Raw genomic sequence first — 12500 nt, 5'->3', positions numbered from 1 at the left:
CATAAAAAATAAATTAAATAAAATCATCATGTTTTGTTTCAGTCACACAAACTCTGCAGATTTAGGCTGAGTTCTTCTCTCAAGCAGAAACCACTCTGTTCTACCTTGTAATGTCAAGTGCTCCACTGTGTATTTAAGCTCCACACACCTTCATTAGAATCATCTGGATCATTTCAGCCCTGGAACTGCCAATCTCTACTGAACAACAGGTAAAAGGAGCAGTTCACAAGGTGGAGTAGAGCATTTAGAGCTTTGGAGATGTAGACAGACTAATAATAAAGAGTTACATGTGCCAATAAAACAAAACACAACTCCAGGTCTGTTTTTGAGGAAGTAGAACATGGTTTAAAGCTCACAAGAGTCCATTTTCTGTAATATAGGACCTGTAAGCAGCAACAAACCATAGGTGCCTCTGTCACACACAGACTCACAGACTCTTTCTTTTCCACACACACTTGTACATACATGACGGCATGTTTGTGTCTGTGATCTGCCATCCCTGTGGAGTGTGTGTGTGTGTGCGCGTGTGTGTGTGTGTGTGTGGACGTGCAGTTAGCACGAGACTATGGAGCCAGAACCTCACCACGGTCAGACTTTAGTGAAGTCAGACGGCTGATTCAGTACATCCCTCTTCACTTTCACAAACCTCTTTTTTATAAAGACACATCATAGACGTCCACACTGTGATGACTACAGACCCCCCAAAGAGGAGGTGGGCAGCCGGCTGGAAATTGAGTTTCTATTGTGCAAAGAGGAACAACAGTTTCCAAGAAGTGGTGGCATTTTGAAATAAGTTCAGATAAAAATGCTACTGGTCCCCATCACGACGACTCAGGCGTGTGGAGCGTGTGTTGTGTGTGTGTGTGCGTGGGTGTGTGTGTGTGTGTGTGGTGTGTGTGTGGTGTGTGTGGCTTGTGTGTGTTGTGTGTGTGTGTGTTGTGTATGTGGGTGGGTGGTGGGGCGTGTGTTTGTGTGTGTGTGTTGTGTGGATTGTGTGTGTGTGTGTATGTGTGCGCGCGCGTGTGTTGTGTGTGTGTGTGTTGTGTTGTGTGTGTGTTGTGTGTGTGTGTGTGTGTGTGTGTGTGCGCGTGTGTGTTGTGTGGATTGTGTGTATGTGTGTGTGTGTGTGTGTGTGCGCGCGTGTGTGTTGTGTGGATGTGTGTGTGTGTGTGTGTGTTGTGTGTGTTGTGTGTGTGTGTGTGTGTGTGTGTGTGTGTGTGTGTGTGTGTGCGTGTGTGTTGTGTGGATTGTGTGTGTGTGTGTGTGTGCGTGTGTGTTGTGTGGATTGTGTGTGTGTGTGTTGTGTTGTGTGGATTGTGTGTGTGTGTGTGTGTGCGTGTGTGTGTGTGTGTGTGCGCGTGTGTGTTGTGTGGATTGTGTGTGTGTGTGTTGTGTGGATTGTGTGTGTGTGTGTGTGTGTGTGTGTGTGCGTGCGCGCGTGTGTGTGTGTGTGTGTGTGTGTGTGCGTGTGTGTGTGTGTGTGCGTGTGTGTTGTGTGGATTGTGTGTGTGTGTGTGTGTGTGTGCGTGCGCGCGTGTGTGTGTGTGTGTGTGTGTGTGTGTGTGCGTGTGTGTTGTGTGGATGTGTGTGTGTGTGTGTGTGTGTGTGTGTGTGTGTGTGCGTGCGCGTGTGTGTGTGTGTGTGTGTGTGTGTGTGTGTGTGAGCTGGAGACTGACCTTTATCACAACAGCAGATGTGTGTTTGATCCAGGACAAAGTTTGAAGTCCTGATAGGTTTTGTAGTATTTTATTCCAGAAGTGACTAACAACAAGGCCCAGACTCTAAACACAGACTCTGTCCTCACTGCTGTGTTATTGGGCAAGACATTTACCAGACTGTGACAAAGAAAACCTTTGTCCCTGTAGACTCACCTTACTTTCATTTCACATTCATTTCTCCATAAACAACTCAACTACTAAATAGAACTCTCTCGGGTTTCTTTTATTTAGTCTTTGTTTAAGTTCATTACAACACAGTCAAGTTTAACTTTAAATATGACCTTTTATTTGTTTAAATCTGTTCAGTTTAGTTGTATGTTTCAGTTATTGCAGACACTGACGTGTTTACCTGTTCCTCCACCTGCTCTGGAGACAAAAGCCTCTGGGACGGACATGTTTAAAGCCTCTGTGGGAGGTTTTGGGCCACACCATGTGGAGGGAGAACTGGCTTCAGTTCTTTTTCTTTAATGGGTTTTGAATATTTGATTTCGATGTTTCAGTGTTTATAGTTTGTTGTAAAGGGGAACTTACCTTTAATATCTGACCTGAAGAAGATTTTGTACTGACCCGGATGGTGGTCCTTCCTGCGAGGGGCGCTATATAGACAGTTTAGCGTCTTGAGACATAAACTCTCTCATGGCAGTGTTGCCAGGTACACATGGGTTTTCATAGTTTTGTAAATTTCAGTTATTTTGTGTAAATGTGTTCTTATTATTTTTGCCCATGATAGCACTCTGAACTTATGAATACATTTTTGTTGGTGAAACAAAACATTTTCTGAGTCTGCCTCCTACTTGAGACCACTGGCCAGCTTCCCCACACACATGAATATTTTTTAAATGAATTTATTTATTTAGAAGGAAGCCCCTTGTAACATCTCGTTTGCGGGGGATCCTCTGCACAATAAACAGCAACGACAGGAAGGATGAGAAAAAACAAACACACAGTGAGGACAACATTTACACTCTACAGTACACTGTCATCACAGCATATGTGTAAATGTATATACTCTCTACATACACTTTATAAAAGTACATGACACAAAAGTGTAGACGCAGCAGCAGGTGTCTGGACGTGTTTCCAAGCTGATGTTTTACACAAGTACACGGAGAATAGAGGGGGTTAGGTGTTTCTTTCATTCGGGGCTTTAGATTGAACTGCTCTGCAGCCAATTTCTTTTTTATAGAGAGAGCATAAAAAAGGAGCTGCTCAGTGCGACGTAAGTTATAGGATGTAAACAGAATCAGGAACTCTTTTAGGTAAAATGAGAATAATAACATTTAAACACAAAGTGGTGAAAGTGTTGCTGTCTTTCTCTTGTGTAGTCGTCCTGCGGCTGTGACACAGAGACAGTTTATTGATGAACACATTGGACAGTCGTGAGTCACATCAGTAAAGAGCAATAATCATTATTATTCACCTCTTAAAAAAAAGTTAAATAAAGTTAAATTTAAATAAATATTTCAACTGCAACATCTCATCCACATTATCTATAGAATTTATCCTCCTCAAATAATGACATCAGTCCACAAAACCACCATGTGAATCCAGTTTGAAATGTTCTTTAAAAGTAAAAAGGTGAGAGTAGTTCCTCATGTGTTTATTTACATCCACACAGTGCATGGATCGAACTGAAGCTGCAGATTAACAACAGTGACATTTATACTATAAAAGATAACACAGTTTTGTTTTAGAAGTGCAGTGCTCTGATCTTTTGAACACTGAAAGTGAGTAGCGTCACTACTTCCTTCTATCCTGCTGCAGTCTTTGTGATCAGAGATTTTAAGACTCATCACATTCTCCTTGTGTTTGTGGTGTGCACTTTCTGTCACATTTTTAAAAATCATTTAAGACTGAAAAATCCTGTAGTATGTGGCAACCTTTAGAAAGAACATCAAATCATCCAAGATTAAACACTGCTGAACAGGTGTATTTAAAAGATGAAAAAGATTCATTTTGTTTTTATGTTTTTTGTTTTGTTTTGTTTTGTTTTTGTTCTAGTGAAGAGAATGTAACAGCTGCTGTGTGCTGCCTGCATCCAGTTCTGCAGTGTTTTTATTGTCTGTGAACCAGGATTTAATGCTGGAGTAGCTGGTGTTAGCATGCTAGTTGCTGTTGATATTGTTGTGAAAACTCTGTCATACAGAGATCATCATTTGTCATTTTGCTTGAACTGCAATAGCCTATAGATGGAAAACATCATAAAGGCAGGCTGCATGTGGAGGTCCAAATCCAAATCCAGTTTATTTATAAAACACTATTAAAACAACACATATAATACACAGATAAAAAAAAATATATATATATATATGTATAATACAGTGGGGAAAAAAATGCAACAATTATTGAGCAGTAAAGGACTCAAAACGAGTTAAAAGCCAAAGAAAACAAGTGTATTTTAAGAAGTGAATTAAAGCAAGAACAGAGTCACTTTGTCTTATGTGAAAAGGAAACTCATTCCATCATTTAGGTCCAACATCAGAAAATGTTCCGTCTCCTCTGAGCTTCCTCCTGGACTGAGGAACAAGAGCAGAGCCTGGTCAGAGCATCTGAGGGAGCTCAGAGGAGAGGATGGCACCAGCAGCTACTGCGAGGCATTTAGGTATTTAAAGACAAATAAAAGTATTTTAAAATCCACTCTGAAACAAACAGGGAGCCAGTGAAGGGCAGACAGAATCAGGGACACGTGGTCATATTTCTGTGAACAAGTTAAAAGACGAGCAGCTGCATTTTGGACGAGCTGAAGCCTGCTGAGGACTGACTTATGCCAACATAGAGGGCATTGCATCGCAATAATCCAGTCTTGTCGTAACAAAAGTGTGGATCAAAATCTCAAAATGGTGTCTTGAAAGTGATGGCTTTATCTTTGCCAACTGCCTCAAATGGAAAAAGCCTTTACCACAGCACATTTGTTTGTCAAGTTTAAAGTCTTCTCAGTTTTCAGTCCCAGGTTTGTGACAGTGGGTTTGACAAACTGTGCCAAGGATCTTAGGTTAACTGGACCATCACTACCAGCACAACTTAGACCAATTAAAAGAACTTCAGTTTTCACATCATCAATACAGTCCAACAGATGAGTGACACAATCTGCATTCTGACATTTGTCTGTCATCAGCATACACATGCTCCCATGCAGAGAACAGGTCCTGGGGGAAGTAGGTACAGTGAAAAAAGGAGAGGCCCAAGGATGGATCCTTGGGACACACCACATGACAGGGGAGCTGTGGATGAAACCCAATCACCAACCTGAACACAAAATGTCTATCTGTTAAGTAGGATCAGATGATCAGATCAGATCAGTTGGATGCCAACCCCATTCTGCAGATGACACAGGAGGATCTCGTGGTTCACTGTGTCAAACGCGGCAGTCAAATCCAATAACACCAGAGCAACAGCGTGACCAGAGTCAGTAGACACAAAAATATCATTAAAAACCCTTAGAAGCCCTGACTCAGTACTGTGAAGGTTTTTAAAACCAGACTGAAAAACCTCAGGCATCTCTTGCTGTTCTGAAAATGCCTTTTTGAAGTAGTTTAGTTTAGAAATCTGACGAAAATGTGAAGGCTCTTTAGGATTAAGGCCAGACTTCTTAATGAAAGGCTGGACGAGCATGTTTAAGGCTAACAGGTACCAGTCCATGTGCCAGACTGCAGTTAATATAATACAGTCCAGAGGGCGCTATGGTGGACCAAACAGGCCAGGAAGAACAGGGTGTTTGGGTAAAGCAGAAGGCTTCATTTCCCTGACCGCTTTTTCTAAACGAGATAGTGTCACTGGTTCAAACTGACTGAAACAAACTAGACATGTGACAGCATCAGACTGGAGCACAGGTGAAGTGCTGAGAAGAGCCTGATGTGTCTCAACTTTGTTTATAAAAAAGTTCAAAAAATGTTGACACACCAGAGGGAAAAGCTTCAAAGTGATCAGACTGTGGGACATTTCGAGCTGCATCCACCGTTCTAAAAAGGACATGTGCTGTGTGTCTGTCAGTTGTCAGTATCAGCGTGAAACATGAAGCTTATCCTTCTCCCACCTTCACTCAGCTCTCCTGCATTCACGTCGAGCAGCGCGAGTGGACTCATTTGGTCACACTGTCCAAAACTGACATACATGTAGATTCAAAATACCTGGATAATTCTTCAATATCAGAATATATATATATATATATATATATATATATATATATATATATATATATATATATATATAAACCGTCTGACCTCACAGTGTTTCATTCAGGGTAGTTTGGTATTTTTTTTCATTTGTTCGTGGAGTATGTAATGCGCCGCTAACGGGGCTAACTGTTATATGAAGCTTTTCCCAAATCTCGTAAGAAGAAGGACAATAATGTCTTTCCCCTTGATGAAATTCATGAATTTGCGAACCATCTGGTGTATTTTGATTCCTGACCTAGTCACTGGAGAGAAATGAAATTGACAGGAGGCACTAGGTGGTGCCAGCCTGGTTAGATGTGGACTGGGGCTGGAGAGGATTGTGAGAATTATGAGAAGTCGTATTGTGTCACACACTCTTAGTTCTCTGTGTGTCAGCATAGTGTGTGTGTGTGTGTGTGTGTGAATGAGTTTATATCTGTACATGGTGCTTTTGGCGTGGGGAGAGGAGGAGGAGCGGATCTCAAACTTCACAAATGCTTTTATAAATACATGTTTGTAGAAGTGTGTGTGAATGGGAGGTGTTGTCTTGTGGCACGGCCCACACACTCCTGTGTGTCGTGGTGTTTAGTGTGTAATGTAATGCAGTTATGACAGTTAAAGCTGCACTCTGAGACTAAGATCACTCTAAAGCTTCAGGAAAGGTTCTGCTCTGTCCTGTCCATGGGACTTGTTTAGCACTGATACCTGCTCAAAATGGCGTCTCGTTTGGATATGAGTTTGAGTCTGGATGAGTATGTGCTTGTTGAGACATTTGACAGTTCTGTTCTCCTCTGAGATGTTCCTGCTTGGCCTGGCAGTAAGAATGCAAATGGGGAAAGTGTTTCCACACATTGTTATTACAGTTGTAAGTGAAATCAGAGTTTGAGTGTGTGTGAGTGTGTGAGTGTGTGTGAGTGTGTGTCACACACAGCAGGTGGACAGAGGAGGAACTACAGGAAGAATAACATAAGTACTATCAATATTTTAGAGTCAGATATGAGTCAGGATGGAGCGTCCTCACACAGCCCATCAGCTGTCAGAGACCCACAGCTGACTGACTGTGTGGCTAGTTTCACAACTTTCAAAGACCAGAACAACTAGCATGCTGGTGCACACTTCCTGATTCTCAGACAATAAATTCCAATGAAACACAGACAGCACACAGCTGACTTGTTCAGAGCTCAGGAGTTATGGGGACTTCAATCTTCAAATGTAAAACAGTGTGTGTGTTTGTTTTACAGCCACTCTGGGGACTCTGGAGTTCAGCCTGTTGTACGACCAGGAGAACAACGCCCTGCACTGCACTATCAACAAGGCCAAGGTGAGACGCCTGTGGGGGGAGGGGGGAGTTGAGGGATATTAGGTTGAGAATATTGATTTCTGGTTGTGTAAATGAAACAATCCTCATTTGTCATTTTTACTGCTGTGGTCCTCAGGTTGTTGTTTTTAAAGGAGAGGTGTGAGACTGTGGTTTGGCGCAGACACAAGAGGAAGTACTGAGGCTGTTTTGGATGTAAAATGGTGCTGATTAAATGTTTGGATTGTTTATGTTCAGGGAAGGATCTGGATACATGCAGATTTTTAAAATTAATTTATTTATTTTATCTCAAAACCTGTGAGGACCACAACACTCATGTATGAATTGAAATGAATTGTGTCCCTGTGCTGAGATACAAATCGTCTAAAGCAGACCTGATGTGCCTGGAATTTAAATCACAGTATTGATAAGTCTAGTGGCCTGTGTGTTAGAAAAGTGCAGAGCCCAGTGTGAGCTGACGTCACTGGAAACATGTTCACAACAAAGAGCTGCAAACTGTGGAGCAGCACATTTACTTTGTTTTTCTTCTGTACAGAGCTGTGTTTGATCCTTTGACAGTTTGACAGATGAAACAGATGCAGGTCTGAGCATTAAGAGTCTGAAGTATAATCAATACAGAGGATCTAACAAACCTAATCGGACTAATGAGTAGCAATTTTTATTTTATTTTTTTCAATTGTACAAAAATGACCACACGATGTTGCTGAATCCAACCTGTATCACAGATTAAGAAAATAAAACTGGAGAGCAAACTTCAGAGCAGTGAATGTGCGCTGGGACTGAGAGAGACTTTATTGATACTGAAGAAAATTCAAGTTTTGCTGCAGCAAACTGCAAACATTTCCACTGCGTGTCTCAGTGACCTTTGAGTCAAAGATCTGAGGTCAGTTTCACAGGAGGACTGGTCAGGGAGGGTCAGCAGATCCTGTGGAAGAGCCAAACGTGTCCCTCCACTGTGTCCTACAGCGTCACAGCAGAGTCCAGGGGGAGACAGGAGAAAACAACAGGAAAGACCACCTTCATACACCAGCTTCATACACCAGCTTCATACACCAGCTTCATACACCAGCTTCATACACCAGCTTCATACACCAGCTTCATACACCAGCTTCATACACCAGCTTCATACACCAGCTTCATACACAGCTCATACACCAGCTTTCATACACCAGCTTCATACACCAGCTTCATACACCAGCTTCATACACCAGCTTCATACACCACCTTCATACACCACTTCATACACCACCTTCATACACCACCTTCATACAACAGCTTCATACACCACTTCATACAAGCTTTCATACACCAGCTTCATACACCAGCTTCATACACCAACTTCATACACCACCTTCATACACCAGCTTCATACACCAACTTCATACACCAGCTTCATACACCACCTTCATACACCAGCTTCATACACCACTTCATACACCAGCTTCATACACCAGCTTCATACACCAGCTTCATACACCACCTTCATACACCAACTTCATACACCACCTTCATACACCAGCTTCATACACCAGCTTCATACACCAACTTCATCCACACGTTTCAGAGTGGTATGAATAGGGCAGGGAGAGGATGAGGAGCGTGAGTTGTGCTTCTGAACTTCAACAAATCTTATCTTGGCAGAGAGTTTTTTTTGCTTGGCACAAATGGTACAAACATAATTCAAAGTGCTTTACAGAATAAGAATGACATTAAAATGACAAACGTCTCAGGTGCAGGTGAGAAACACCAGAGCCCGGCTACAGACTGTCTCCACATGTGCTGCTGTTTGGCAGTTTGCTGGTGTGGCAATAAGTACGAGCACATAATGACACATTTTTGGACAAATCAGGCCATAATAACAGTGAGCCACAACAGTTCAACTTAAGCACTTAAAACCAAAGAAACTGGAGCTGCAAGTTACAGATGGGTCTGGTCAAGCAGTAACGGAGGGAAACAGGGGCAGTTTTTTGACATTCAAATAGTTCTTATTTAGAAACTAGAGGGACTATTGAAATAAGTAAAGTATCAGAATGTAGGAAAGAGTTACACTCCAACAGGGTCAAGTTAAACCTGTGATATTCTTTCAAGTCGTTGACAAAAAATTTTAAAACTCATGTCGGTAATGGAGGGAATAAAATATGCAGCACTTTTTGGGCAATAAATCCAAACAGTGATAACTCTTGGTTCTCACTTACATATCCTTAACAAACTGGTTTGAATATTTGCTTCATATAGTTTTCTACCATATGGTACAAGATTAGGTTGAAAAACCTCTTACTTTTTGAGTAATGACATTTTTTATTAAGAAAGGTCATGGTAACGGAGGGAAAATTGTGTAAGCAAGTAGAAGGTGCAGGATTTTACATCATTTGTTGCTTTTTTCTTCTGAATACTTTAATATTACTTCAAAATGAAAGGAAACTATTTCTATCAAATTTGTCAGTCCTTTCAAGCTAAATTTTATCATTTTTGAAAAATCATGTACCTTCCTCAACAGTTCAAAGATGGAATAACACAAGATATGATGAAATATATCCATTTATTTACATGATTTGCAGGTCTTTGAAATTTGGAAAATAATTTTTGTTCCATGTTTGATACATGGTCTGTTTAAAACGGATGGAACTTTAGAACCAAAAATGGTACAGAAAAAAGGTCAACAGTTTCATAAACTAGAGTACATATGTATCTGTTCAATACATTTTTATATCAGATGCATTAACTTGAATTTTTGACCTTGCTGTTTACTTCTGCTTGACCGGGCCCCGTACATGTGAACTTTCAAATGAGACATATTCTGCAAAAAGGACTTATCAGAGCTTTTAATGTTCATGGTAGTTTCTTCTCATTGTATTTAGAGTGATTCAAGTGTGTGAGTAATCTTGATTCTCCTTTATTCAACACGTCCTTGCTCCAGTCTACCCCTGACCGTGTGTTGCGCTTTGTCTTGATGTTGGCTGTGACGTACATTTAAAAGGCAAAGGGGAAGAGAATAGAGCAGATTATTTACCTCGCTTACATGTTTGTCTCACAGCAGCCTAAACATGGCAACAAGGTCAAACCTTCTCTTACTCTACTGTCTTTAAAAGGAAGCCAAGGTGCCAGTGCTTCAAATGTCATGATGGGTGTCATAGATAATTACTGTGTCTTCTTTAGTCCTCATAGGCAAATGAAACAGGCTCGTATCGCAGTAGCAGGCTGCACGCTGGGCTCCAGGATCAGTCTGGAGTGCATGTTTTATCTGGAGCTGTCTGGATGGAGGCGTATGAGGCCTGGGCATTTGTTCTGTTTGTATTGTATTGCAATCATATGCTCATTCAATTATAAAACCTCACAAAAAAGCACAACTTCAGCAGATATTTCATCATTTGCCGTGGAGTGTCAGCAGAAAAACAAGCAAAACTATTGTCCAGTTCTTTAGCACAGTGGCTGAATGGGATCTTGGCTAGAAACGCACCGATACTGATATGAATGGATCAGTACTGAATACTGGTGATGATAATGAGAAGCAGGATTGGGTGATTGGATGTGTACTTTTATTCAGACGAAGCTGTTCTGCAGTGATGTGAAGGATAAATCACAGTTACATAACACTATTGAATCTCTTGTGTAAGAACTTAACTGTGCTTTCAGGAAATACATTTTTCATCTCTGCCTTGGCATCTGTTTATATCTGTTTAACAGATATTTAAAATCAAAGTATTGATATCCGAACTGAAAAGGCTGGATCCGTGCCCAAGTTGTGGACAAATATTCCTTTAAAAGATTCATTTAAGGCTGAATTTTCTGTCAGAGCAGATTTGAGCAGGAACCACAGATCAGTGATTAATTGGAGTCGTTCCTCTGGCCTCACAGAGTGTGTCTGCCAGCCAGACTGTTCAACTGTGTTTATTGTGTCTTGTAAGTCGTGCTCCCACGCCATTAAAAAAAAATAAAAATCGGATTCGATACTTGACCTTAGTGTATTTGCCGATACCAATACCAGTCCAATAGCTCACTGTGTGAAGTAAACTGAGGCTCTAGTAAACGGTGATTTGTAAAGGAAATCCACAAAAACAAAAGACGTTTGGGGGACTAAAGTATTCCAGTCAATGTCTAATGATCCTCATGATGAGCTGTGCTGATTTATGAACATCAGCACACACATGCTTGGTTGTGTCAAAAACAAACATGGCTGCTTACACATAAAAAAGAGAAAAATCTACAGAAAGATGGATTTTCTCAGAATCAAATATCAAAGCACCAAACTATTATTTATCTTGGTATAGATTTTATTTTGACTGTTACAAGAATTTAAAAAAAGATGTTTTCAGCATTTAAGAAACACACGACACAAATGAGATCCTAGTATATATTAGAGACATTATCATTTCGAGAGCGCCCCCTGCAGGTCCTCATCATGTGAGGTCACTGGTGATGTAGTGGTCAAAGAATTTGAGCTCATCTGTAACACGACACTAGACACAATAACACAATAACACAATAACACAATAACACAGTACAGTCAGATTTAATTTTATTTTGTGTGTGTGTGTGTGTGTGTGTGTGTGTGTGCGCGTGTGTGTGCGTGTGTGTGTGTGTGTGTGCGCGTGTGTGTGCGTGTGTGCGTGTGTGTGTGTGTGTGTGTGTGTGTGTGTGCGTGTGTGTGCGTGCGTGTGTGTGCGTGTGTGTGTGTGTGTGTGTGTGTGTGGCACCTAGTATCACCATCACCCAGTGGTGCTGGTACAACATTTGAGGATTTCTTTAGTTTTTGGAGGGCTTCTGTGTGTGGACAAATGTGGAGGGTTTGAGCCAAAAAGAAGCAGAGCGCTGGTTAATCATTTGTTTCTTCTTCAGAGGAGATGATTAAAAATGACTCAATTAGAATGGTGTTAAGATTGATTATGCTAATGCCATGAGTGGGATGTTCAAAGCCATTATTGTTTGAGGAAAGCAGTGTAATTATCACCAGGACACAAATGGTGCTTTTGTGAGGAGTGCCAAAAAGCCTAATGACGGACACTACTGGGCTGTGGGGTCAAGAGGTCACAGTGAGGTCACAGTGAGGTCACAGTGAGGTCACAGTGAGGTCACAGTGAGGTCACAGTGAGGTCACAGTGAGATCAAGAGGACAGAGATCAGTCATAATTTGTTTTGTCACAATATTTAACACAATTTCAATGCTGAGGAATAGACTTGATACTCAGCACTGATTCTGATACCACAATGATCATAAAAATGATCAAATGTAAATGTCAGTATTAAATGGTAGAACTGTTTTTTTTTTTTTTTTTTTTTTCATTTTACATGTGTCTTATATGTGTGTAGTCC

At 41.1% G+C, this 12500-nt stretch overlaps 1 protein-coding gene across 1 annotated transcript in view; it reads left to right on the top strand.

Moving 5' to 3' along the window:
- Window positions 1-12500, top strand: part of doc2b (double C2-like domains, beta) — a 218045-nt gene that overhangs the window by 68566 nt on the left and 136979 nt on the right. The window contains exon 2 of the mRNA XM_055148661.1: window positions 7114-7193. Within this exon, the coding sequence (XP_055004636.1) occupies window positions 7114-7193 (80 nt within the window). The remainder of the gene's footprint in view (window positions 1-7113; window positions 7194-12500) is intronic.

The sequence above is a fragment of the Boleophthalmus pectinirostris genome, unplaced genomic scaffold (assembly GCF_026225935.1).
Source record: "Boleophthalmus pectinirostris isolate CB_2022bp ecotype Guang Dong unplaced genomic scaffold, ASM2622593v1 HiC_scaffold_12, whole genome shotgun sequence".
NCBI classification, from domain to species: domain Eukaryota; kingdom Metazoa; phylum Chordata; class Actinopteri; order Gobiiformes; family Gobiidae; genus Boleophthalmus; species Boleophthalmus pectinirostris.
Note: the sequence above shows the minus strand (reverse complement) of the source record. Positions and strands in the feature narration are given on the sequence as shown.